General features: G+C 39.8%; 1 protein-coding gene across 2 annotated transcripts in view; it reads left to right on the top strand.

Annotated features, from left to right (window-relative positions):
• DNAH11 (dynein axonemal heavy chain 11) overlaps positions 1-12022 on the top strand; it is a gene marked incomplete at its 3' end in the record, with an annotated part of 314796 nt that overhangs the window by 86809 nt on the left and 215965 nt on the right. For both annotated transcript variants that reach the window (XM_081244744.1, XM_081244745.1), the window contains exons 26-28: positions 1669-1893; positions 2960-3051; positions 4632-4758. In XM_081244744.1, coding sequence (XP_081100870.1) covers positions 1669-1893; positions 2960-3051; positions 4632-4758 — 444 coding nt within the window. The remainder of the gene's footprint in view (positions 1-1668; positions 1894-2959; positions 3052-4631; positions 4759-12022) is intronic.

Genomic DNA, 12022 nt, shown 5'->3' with positions numbered 1-12022 from the left:
AGTTAGCATCTCTTTGGACATGAGAGATAAGAAAGATGAAAGAGACAAACTCTCCAGAGGAAATAATAGCAGTAGTGTTGTTATTATTAGACATGGAGCACTTAGGAAAGAACCTGCTCTGAAGAGTTGATGTTCTGTTATTTTTGGTGTATTTAAAGTGAGGGACATTGATGTAAAGGTGGAAAGTCTGACCCACAGCTCAGTGCAGAGGTTCAGTCTAGAACTATACTTTGGGAGGTCATTTTTGGTGTCTTGAGAATTGATGAGCTAGATAATGAGAGGTAAAGAAGATAATCCAGCTGAGAATAGAGCTTTGGAAAAGGTTGCATGTGGTGAACAAGAGCAGGAGACATAAAGGAGGCAGAGAGAGAGAGAGTGGGCAGAGAAATCGTAGAAAAAGAAGACTGTATAGTATCAGCAATCACAGGATAAGTTTCTCCTCCAAAGGAGAGTCAGCTGTCATGGAAACAACCTAAGCATCCATTGACAAATGAATGGATAAAGAAAATGTGGTGTATATACAATGGAATATCATCATTCTGCCATAAAAAGAAGGAAATCCTGCCATTTGTGATGACATGGGTGGATTTTGAGAGTATTATGCCAAGTGAGGTAGTTCACTCAGAGGAAGCAAGTACTGAATATTCTTGATTATATGGGGAATCTAAAAAAGCTGACCTCATACAGAGTAGAATGGCAGTTACCAGTTTCTGGGGCTTTGGGGAAGTGTAGAGGTATTGGTCAAACGGTCCGGACCTCTGGCTATAAGATGAATAAGTTCTGGGCATCTAATGTACAGCATGGTGACTGCAGTTAACAGTAGTATATTATATGCTTGAAAGTTGTTAAGAGAGTAGATCTTAAATGTTATCAACACACACATGCACACACACACACACACACACGGCAATTACATGGGTTGTGGAGGTGTAAACTTACTGTGGTAACCATTTCACAGTATATACATATATCAAATCATCACATTGTACACTTTACACTTACACAGTGCTACATGTCAATAATATTTCAATAAAGCTGGGGCGGGGGAGAATAGTCAAATGTATTAAACACTTAGAGATGAAGGAGGATGAAAAGGAGCTGTTCTCAGTGACTTCCTGGAATTTCAGTGTCAGAGAATGATGGCAAGTGCTCGCTGAACTGTGCGACATTAAAGCAAGGCTTGGTGTTAGGAAGGCTGCAAAGTTTGGTAGTAAACTCAAAGAGGAGGAAAACAGGAGCTTGAGGTCTTAGCAAACTGGAAGGAAGTTTGTTTCGTATTTTCAGTGTTGAAAAAAAAGACCCGTAACCTTAGAATGATTAATAGGCAGATACCCCAAGAAGAGTGAGAGAGGATGAAAGAATATCAAGTTTAATTCCTAAAGCTGCACCCTGGTGCACAATATTTTTTCCTGCCTTGTGGCCTTCTTCTAGAAGACACATTACATGTAGTTGCTTATATTTGTCTTTTTCCTTTTGGAAAGAACATGTTATTATGTAATATTTAATGCCATTAATTCACTCACTTAGCAAATACTTACTGAATGCCTGTTGCATGTATTGTGTGCTAGGTCCTAGGAATCCAGCAATAAACAGAAGAGGTGTGCTCCCTCATGATGCTTACAGACTACCAATTTAGATGGTATTTGAAATTCTTTGCCTTTCTTTTAGGTTCAGTTACAGACTCTGCTTCAAAGCAAGTATGTAGAATATTTCATTGAGCAAGTCATAAGCTGGCAAAACAAATTAAACACAGCAGATTCGGTCATCTTTACTTGGATGGAAGTACAGCGCACTTGGTCTCACCTAGAAAGCATCTTTGTTTATTCAGAAGATATTCGGATTCAGCTTGTGAAAGAGGCTCAAAGATTCGGTGGAGTAGATGCTGAATTTAAGGTTCGTGGAAGAAAGGCTGTTTTCTATCCTAACAGCTTTGTCCAACAATATAAAAATCTTGTAAAGAAACATGATTTGGAGTACTGTATTTATGAAAAGAATATATGTTTGAATTTCAGGAGACAAGGTCAGGAAACTTGTCTGTGAAGGGTCAGATAGTCCATAGTTTAGGCTTTGTGGTTGTATATGGTCTCTGTCATAGCTCAGCAGGGCTGCCATTGTCCTGTGAAAGAAAACATAGACACTACGTAGACAGATGGGTGTGGCTGTGTACCAGTAAAACTTTATAGACACCAGAAATTGAATTCCATATTATTTTCATGTGTCACAAAGTATTATGCTTCTTTAGGTTTTTTTCAACTAGTTAAAAATGTAAAGACCATTCTTAGCTTCAGGTCGTCCGAAACCAGGCAGCAGGCCACATGTTTCCCAGAGGCCTACACCAGCAGTAAGGCCTGGGAGACAGATTCATCTTCATGAAGTAAGAGACTGAGGAGGGGAAACCAGTAACAAAGGTATACTATCAGTTACTGGTTTGTTTCATAAGAGCCACAGAGAACACATGGAGATGTACATATAATAAATGATTTGAGAGACTTTAAGCAGAGAATAATGGTGTTACTTTTTATATAGAAATGGGGATGAATTACTTTCCTCTTACTAGCTAAAGAAGAACACCAGAGGAATTCTATTTTATTTAACTTTTAAGGAGGAAAGAGTGAGTAGATTGTTTCATATTCATCTCATTTTCCAATGTGAGTGTATTCTTTAAGATTCTGATTTTCTGTCTATTTTTTTGTGCGTTTGGTTTAGAGGAGAGAAATTCTGCCTGGACCCAGAGTGGTGGTAATGCCTATCGATTTATATTGATAAAAACTATGTGATTACACTTTGTTTTTGATGTTCATCTAAAAGTTTAAAAGCAGAACAGACATGGTGTTAGAAATCTCATTTATCTTGCTTTCTCGTAGTTTGATTGTTCTTCACTGTTTAATTCCCTAAATGGATGAAAAATTTAGAAAAGTTATTTCTAATATCAATGGCTCCATGTTTTACTTTCACTCAGGAGTTAATGTTCAGGACAGCTAAAATAAAAAATGTTTTAGAAGCAACATGCAGACCTAACCTCTTTGAAGAACTTAAAGATTTACAGTACAGGTAAGAATAAAACTACAAAGTGATCAATTTGTTATACTTCTGAGATTTCTTTTGAATATCTAATAGTATTTAACACCAAGTTATTGTAGGTACAACCTCTACTAAATTATTTTATAATTTTGCTTATAGTTATCTAGTTGCCTTATACATATTAGGTGGTACATATATTTTGTGAGTTAATGTAAACAGATCCAAATGTATTTCTGTTTTCCAAAAAGGAATATCATTATAGTAAAATTAGAATATCCTAGTATCAATAGAATCAGCATGATTGTTTAATCAATTATTTTATCAAAGTATCCTGCAAATATTTATTAAGCAGCTACTGTATGCTAGGAACTGGGATTGCACTCATTTTAAGTCCTTTATTTTGTATATAGTTTAATTATACTAGAAATTATCCTTAGACAGCATGTTAGTATTTTTGAAATCCTTGTCCTAGAGGGCATTTGTAATTTTCATATAAAATTATACAACAGCTAGTGGTCATAAGAATATTCTGGCTTTTGATTAAAAATGGGCAGATCAGCCACTAAAAGAAGAGCTTTGTGTGGAATTGTGATCACTTTTCATTGCAAGGCAGAGGAGCCCTCTAGATGAAAATATATATCACATACAATTATTTCATAATCTGGAAGTTTTTTAGAGAGAAAGTTGGCCATAATTTTAAAAGTGTGGATTTCTGCAGAAGTTAATTATTTCTTAGTGATCTTTGAGGGTTTTGGGGGCTCTGCCTCTGGGTCATCTCTGCTCTGCTGAGAAAATAATGTGGAAATGATTCTGGATCTTATGACTCTTCTGAAAACCAGAGAGAGTTGAAGGTGCTTGTGTTTTATAGACATTCAGTGGGAAAAGGAAGACCCTAAACCAATTACATGTTAAGTAAAGCATTTTGTGCTCAGGGCGAGTGATGCCAAATCTGGTCTTCTCTCCTGCTGATGAGAAGTGTCATTAAAAGAAGAGTAAAAATGAACTTACCTACAAAGCAGAAACAGAAGTAGTTACAGATGTAGAAAACAAACTTATGGTTACAGAGGGTAAGGGGGGGGTGGGACAAATTGGGAGATTGGGATTGACACATACATACTACTATATATAAAATAGATAAATAATAAGGATATATTGTATAGCACAGGGAGCTCTACTCAATACTGTGTAACGGCCTATATGGGAAAAAAATCTAAAGAAGAGTGGATATATGTATATGTATAACTGATTCTGTTTTCACTGTACACCTGAAACTAACACAACATTGTAAATCAACTATACTCCAATAAAAATTTTTTTTAAAATGTCCACGCTTCCCTCCAAAAAAAAGACAAGTGACAAGTAACATCAACTTAAGTCTGATCTATATTTAGTCTCAGCTAACAATGGGTGTGTGTGTGTTTCTCCTCCCACTTGGCATGACTTGTACGCGAGTCATGAACAAGATGATGATGTCAAAGAGAAGGAGGTAGGCTCCATGTTAAATGGTGAGCTTCTTGTGGTGAATGGACAGATGAGAGGCTCTGGGTTTTGGTGACGTTTTAATAAATGAATGGGCAAGATATGCTTACAATGATTTTTCATTCCTGCAGGCTTTCTCTTTGTGAAAAAGCTCTTGCTGAGTACCTGGAAACCAAGCGTGTGGCTTTTCCGCGCTTCTATTTCATCTCTTCCGCAGACTTACTTGACATTCTCTCAAAGGGAGCTCAACCTATGGAGGTAAATATTTGTTTTTGAGAGTCTTATATTATCCTATGTTAGCTAAGGACTGTCACAGTTTCTTTATCATTGTCAAATGCCACCTACCATGTCACATGTGCCAGGAGCCAGAAAATATGCAATAAGAATTCTTAATGCAGCAACAGTGATGTTAGAAGTGATGCTCAAGGAACTAGGAAAGGTAAATGCCTGCTTCTCAACACAAGGAAGGGACAGCAAATGTACAAGGCTTAGGGCCCTGCAAGAAGTTAATGGAAGAAACACTGGCTCCAAACCCCCAGAATTCTGGGACAAGGACTGGAGCTCCATTGGTTTGCAGCTTTCCTGGGCGAGACTGAGTCACTGGGAATGAGATCATGGCTGGTACCTTCTTACAACAACCTTGACTCCAGAGTAACCTTCATAATTGAAGCTGGACTAGGCTTCAGTGCTGTCAGAGGTGTATTGGTATATTTTCATCCTCTACCTAACACTCTAATTTTCTCCTATCCATTCAAAAATAATGTAGCACCCATGACAGTAGGTAAAGCAAATAAAAGCAGCTCTTATCTTTTGTAATCTGAGAGCACAGATCAGAGACCAAGCTTCGTACAAATCCCAAAGCTCTCCTTCCTCTAAACATTTAGCGGATGTTGCCTTTCATTATATCTGTTCAGTTGTTCACATCCATTTAGATCTTAGAATTGTTACAACTGACATAGGCAGTTACTCCTAGACTTGACCATATATCACAGATTATTTTGAAGCCAAAGGTTGTGCTTTATCATTGTGGATTTGTCTCCATGTACCTGCTCTAGGTATTTTTCTGCCATTTTCTTTGGAATATGTGTCACATAACACTACGGTTTCCTGAATTCTGCTGTTCTCTCGACACAGTATTTATCTTATTTCTCTCTCATTCATCATTTCTCTTTGGAGCTAAATTCAGATGGATGGCTGTTCTTGCTGTTGGCAATACAAGTACAATCTTGCTATTATTGTTAGTCAGCTTTGGCAACATTTTCAGGATTACCACTCAGGTATCATTCTGTATATTTATGCTAACTCCCAGATGGCTTTGTAAATAAAATCCATCTAATTAGATTGACTTGGATCCAGTACCTCCATCTCTCATTTATGTCAATGACATGTAAATTGGATGTTTTCGGGTGTTTTTTTTTTTAAAGTAGTTTAAACATGGCTGTTACTACCACGTTTAAGCTTCAGTAATCTCCTGAGAACCTCCTCGTGACTGGCAGCTGGACCCTCTGCCCAGGGTGATCATATGAGATAGAGGATGTCATGTTCTATTCCAGGTACATGTTCCTAAACACTTGCAAATCTGAAATACTTAGAATGCTGAATTTTCACTATGTAAATTAGAGAGACGCATAAATCTGTAAGTGGGAACATGGCTTTTCTTTTACGTTCTTTAAACATAATAAACATGTATGTGACTGTTTTATTGAACAGTATTAATTATCCAGAATATAGACATGAAAGAGTTTTATCTTTCTACAATTATTAAGCTCAAATGTGCCCTGCTGAATGTCTTTACACTGAGTAACAGGTCCCTTTATAACATCTTGGATAGGTACTGTAATGCTCCGGTCCCTTTTTATTATTAAAAATTAAAGAAACCCAAAGCAACTCAACAAGATCTAGTTTAAAATTCCAACCTCACCTCGGTGTCAAGACCAGGCTTTTACATAATGAACTTGGAGTTGGGATCTTTTATTTCTCCTCCCTGTCAGTTTACCTTGGGGAGGAAGGAAGAGTGTCATCTGTCAGTCATTGCCCTTTCTTTTTTTTTTTTTTGGCTTTACTTGGGCCTTCCACTGCTGTGGCCTCTTCCGTTGTGGAGCACAGGCTCCGGACGCACAGGCTCACTGGCCATGGCTCACGGGCCCAGCCGCTCTGCGGCATGTGGGATCCTCCCAGACCGGGGCACGAACCCGCGTCCCCCGCATCGGCAAGCGGACTCCCAACCACTGCACCACCAGGGAAGCCCAGTCATTGCCCTTTCTTAATGCATATTCCTGCTTCTCTGTTTGGCAGTGGCTGTCGACCTTGACCCTTGACAGCCAGTACCCACAGGCTGGGTCTCTTGTGGAACAGGAGCAAGTCCTCAGGGGGCAGGGGGAACCCCTCCAGGGGGTATATACTGCAGAGATAAGTCCATCTCAGCACTTCCAGCTCTTGCCCTTGGCAATGTAATCCATCATTTGTTATATCTTCTTCCTCCTTTTCCGCCTAGACAGATGTCCGAAGTAGGGACACATCGCAGATTCACTTGCTGCGGGCATCCGTAGTTTCTGTGAGTGTTTCTCCAACCCCTCTCAGTGGACAACTTAAAGGGCGGAGATGGGGGAAACAGCCCTTCACCTTGAAGCCCCAGGAGGAGTGAGGTAAAGCCAGAACATCCTCCTCTGGGCTGCTAAATCACAGGTGTGAAGATGTCCACCTGTCCCCCCTCCTCCCTGCTGTACTTTCCCAGAAGGGGTGTATGGAGGCAGATGATGGTAAGGCATTGAGATGTGTCTTGTCAAGCCCTGGAGGGGCCAACCTGTCCTCACTCCTGTCTGCTGTCTTCAGAGCATGCACTTGCCCGATGCCTCTTTGTCCTTAATTGAAGTCTTAGGTTGGTGCTAGAGGAGCAGATGACTCAATATACACTTGTCACCCATTCTCTTTATGTCCTTTCAAATCATCAAAAAGTGCTTCAGGCCTTAGACAACCTGTTGGCTCAGGGATACGCCTCCCTGATGCCAACATTTTTTTTTCATTATCCTTCCTAAATTACAGGATGAGGTTTTGCTTTTATATATATATATATATATATATATATATATATATATATATAAACTTAAAAGATGTACCTTTAAAATCATTCTTTTTATTTTCACAGCATCACTTCAGTATTTCAGAGTGTTATTGTTAATATCAGTGTGACTTACTGTGGAAGTCTTCCTGTCTACCTAATTCATAGTGTTTTAATCATAAGTTCTAAACCCCTGAATCTCAGGTACATTTCTCAGTACTAGTACTAGTAACACTCTTTAATGAATGACTAGGTAATGTAAGCCATTAAAAAGATTTTAAATTTTAATGTAGCTGAATATTGAAGTCCCCGCATAGAGGATCTCCTAAATGGCTCACAGCCATGCTGATGAATACTAACAGCAGTGCTGTCTGTGTCATATCAACAAAAGGAGGTGGGGTATTTCTGCTTACCCGCTGAAGGGGTCTGGCTATGTGGCTCCAGGGTAAATGCGGTACACAGTTCTCCTGACCTGCCAACTTTGAAATGGTTCGATTTTTGAAACATTTTGAAATTTGAGATACATTATTTTGAATTGTGCTCAAAATGTGATTTCATTGAGATCCTTTTGTTACACGAATTAAACGTTGAACAATCCGATTTCACCTCAAATGCTATCACCCTTTTAGGAAAGGTTTGTTATTAGCGAAAGTGTTTAGCTGCCTCTGAGGTGCAAATACCACCTGGGAGCAACTTGTTGCGGTGAAGGATTGAAAAGGAGCTAAGGATGAGTTGAGTCATCTAGAGCCACAGTCAACTTCTTTCCCTGAAGTGGTTCTGCAAAGTCAAGGTGTGATCTCATCTCTTGGTCACTTGCTGTGGAATAGTTAATGCTTTTAGCAGTTATGCCAAAGGGCCTAGCCTTGCTACACTCTTTCTTTCATCGTCAGAATCAGTCAGTTTCAGGCCACCAGACACAGCTTTTCCGTCTCTGCCTTTTGTGCTAACATCCTGAATGTGTGCCCTGTACTGTGACGGAGATAACATGGCAACTGCAGCTTGTGGGATAACAATGCAATTGCCCCAGAAAAGATGACCCTTTGTGGGCAGATGAGTCATGCTGACATCTTGTGAATGACTTGAATTCCTCAGGCCCCCCTCCTCCACCCGCCACACTCAATTTAAGCGTGTTGGTCCAAGTGAGGGTTTCTGCAGTTGATTGTGGAATTTGATCAGCCTGAGTACATCAGCCAGGGAAGTCTGATATTACTACATCCTGCGTTCTATAAGCAGAAATGCCCAATTTAAGATACTTGAGTTGGAATGTCAGAGTGATGAAATCAGTGTGCCTAGAATGCCTTCGGTGGTTTTCAGCTGTTGGTAAGTTTGGTTAAGGTCAAGTTTTAAAGACTTTTCTCCTAGAGTTCACCCTGACCTCCCAGTGGCATAGATTATCTAAAGGACTGAGGATGTGGCTGTGCTGTGTGTAACTTCCATGGTCAAAATTTCTGGTGGTTGCTTATGGAAATACAAACTTAGAGGTATATTTGCAGGATTAATGGTCATGATGCAGTAGTTATGAAGTTGCACATGATTCAATATTAAAATTCTGTGCTTTCTCCCCCACCTTAGAAAAACATCCTTTTGTATTTTTCAATGAAACGAATGTAGTGGTTAAAGTCAGCCCGAGTAACATCAGTTGGCCCCATTGTGCCCTTCCAGGTTGTGATACGGTGCCTTGAAATAGCTGACAACTTGGTGTTTTTAGCCACTGGGTCCTTATGACTTGAAAGATCTTTTTGTCCTAGAAGAGTTGGCGCATTTTCTCTTCCTTCGTCTCCTATGTGATGATGAGTGAAAGCTTCCCCATGATAGAGGTATACTAAAGAATGACACACTTTCCATGTGATCAGCTGCATTTGTGTTGTGTGACGGGGGTAGCCATGGGCCGCATGTGTGGCTATTGGGCACCTGAAATGTGTCAACTGAGGGGCTGAATTTTTAACTACAATATGTTAGAAAAACTGATCTTTGATTCAGTTATTGGAAAACAAGTTTGAAACAACTAGAGTGTGACTCTACTTTCGCAACTGTGTATTTTGTGAAACATAAAGACAGATCAAGTATTTCTGATGAAAAATCCAAATTGAGATAAGCTGTAAATGTAAAATATGCACCTGGTTTCAAAGACTTAAAGATAAGAAGGTAAAATATCTCATTAGTGATTTTTCTATTGATTACATATTCAAGTGACAATACTTTGGATACATTAGGTCAAATAAAATACATCAGAATTAATTTCACCTGTTTCTTTTTATTTGTTTTAATGTGGCTACTAGAAAGCCACTGCTGTGGCAGTTGAAGCCACAATGCATTTTTGAAAATGACAAGATCAGGAATATATATGCTCAGAAATGTTTAATGTTTGCATCAAAAATATCCTTCAGTGGCATTGGACCAAATCTACATAAGAAGAAATCTGCCAACTTGTCTTTTGAGAAATCCCCCAAATTGCAGTATGAGACAGATGGCACTCAACTGATACCCTTAATAGAATGTCAGTATTGGCACTTGGACAGGTGCTTGTGAGAAATGGGCTTAATATTAGGTAATAAAAAGAACTTCTGGTTCTTGAAGGGGGCAAATATCTAAGATCCTGCATCCCCACAAGCTCAGTATGTTGCTGGATAGTGCTTCCATTTGGTTATCTCCATGGTAGAGTGAAGGTGCCTCACCATCTGAATCTCAGGAATCAGGATGATGCAGCTCAACACTCACTCATAGTGTGTCACAGCCTTCTTGACATGGATTAGTCCTCCTTAGACAATCAAGAGAGGGAATTCCCTGGCAGTCCAGTGGTTAGGACTCCATGCTTTCACCGCAGCGGGCACAGGTTCGAAGGGGAATCCTGCAAGCTGCACAGTGCAACCAAAAATAAATAAACCAGTAGCTCTTAGACAATCAAGAGGAAAAAAACTCAAGATGCAAGTGGTTAGTTGGCTGCATGCAAGAGTGAATGACTTTTAGTTGAAATAAAATCAGTCAAAAATCACTACTTTGGGCTTCCCTGGTGGCGCAGTGGTTGAGTCCACCTGCCGATGCAGGGGACACGGGTTCGTGCCCCGGTCCGGGAAGATCCCACATGCCGCGGAGCGGCTAGGCCCATGAGCCATGGCCGCTGAGCCTGCGCGTCCGGAGCCTGTGCTCTGCAGTGGGAGAGGCCACAACAGTGAGAGGCCCGCGTAATGCAAAAAAAAAAAAAAAAAAGAAAAAGAAATCCCTACTTTTTTATAGTGAGTAGAAGGTTGGAGGGCTCGTAGGTACCTACAGTGGAGGGAGGGGGTTGCCCTTGAGTTTAGGTTGGCACTGAGGATGAAACAGGGAAGAGGCAGGAAAAGGAAACTTTACTGGAGCTAGACATAATAGGCACATTAGCCATCCATCAGAAGGTAGAATAGTAGGAAAGAACAGAGACCTTGAAATCATGCAGACGTGAGTTTAAATCCCGGCTCTGTTGATTATTGACTATGTTACTGCTTTACCTTTCTGAACCTCAGTTTCCTTATATACCAAATGGGGAAAGCAGTAGGTACTATATCTTTGATTTCTGAGCAAGCAGTAGAGCAAACATGTAAAGAACTAAGAAAACTGCTAACATAGAATATAAAAATGGCCACAAATTCTTCCTCTCCCTTCATCCATGCCATTTCAATGTGAAGCTGAAATTTGCATCAAGGGGTAGAGCTTATTTCTCCATTTGGCTTCCTGTGTGACTTGTTTTGGCCAGTGTATCATTAACAAGAGGCTTGAAAAGCATTTGTACACTGCGGCTTGCCCTCTTGCTGCTCTTTGGAAACCTATGGCCACCTCCTCATGAGTAAGCCAAGGCTAGCCTGCTGGATGAGGAGAAGCACATGCCCATACCCAAGCCACCAGCTGGACAGCCATCACACATGTGGGAGAAGCCATCCATCACCAGCAGAGGTATGAGGGTGCCCAGCTGGGACCAACTGAAAGAACCCAAAAGCCCCGACACAGAATTGTGAACTCTGAAATTGTTGCTTTTTTAAGCCACTAAATTTTGAGGTGGTTTGTTACACTGCAAAAACTAGTTGATGCACGTTATATATTCACATAGACATGTCTAAGTACATAATGTACAATCATTAATATCAAGTATTTTATGTGCTACTGATGTAATATAAAAGATTTTACCTGAAATTCAAAAAAAACCCCAAAATGATAAATATCAAGTACTAATCCATGGAGCTAGTTTTCTTTATTTTCTTTCTTTTTATTTTTGTTTTGTTTTTCTTCTTCCTGAAGATACCTTCGTATTAGCTATGCATTGTTTTGACATTTGTGAGTGTGAGAGAACTGGTGAAAATATCATGAGTTGGTGTGTTTCTGAATCTTTGCTAGGCTGAAATACTCTGCCTAGTAATGTGTTCATTTCCCCCTCTTTTTTCAATTTGTACAGATATTTTGTCAAACTCTGACATTATTTTTCATTAGAAAAACACA

This window comes from Mesoplodon bidens (assembly GCF_964165515.1).
Source record: "Mesoplodon bidens genome assembly, chromosome: 9".
Taxonomy (NCBI): Eukaryota; Metazoa; Chordata; class Mammalia; order Artiodactyla; family Ziphiidae; genus Mesoplodon; species Mesoplodon bidens.
The sequence above is the reverse complement of the archived record's forward strand: the minus strand, read 5'-3'. Positions and strand labels throughout refer to the sequence as shown.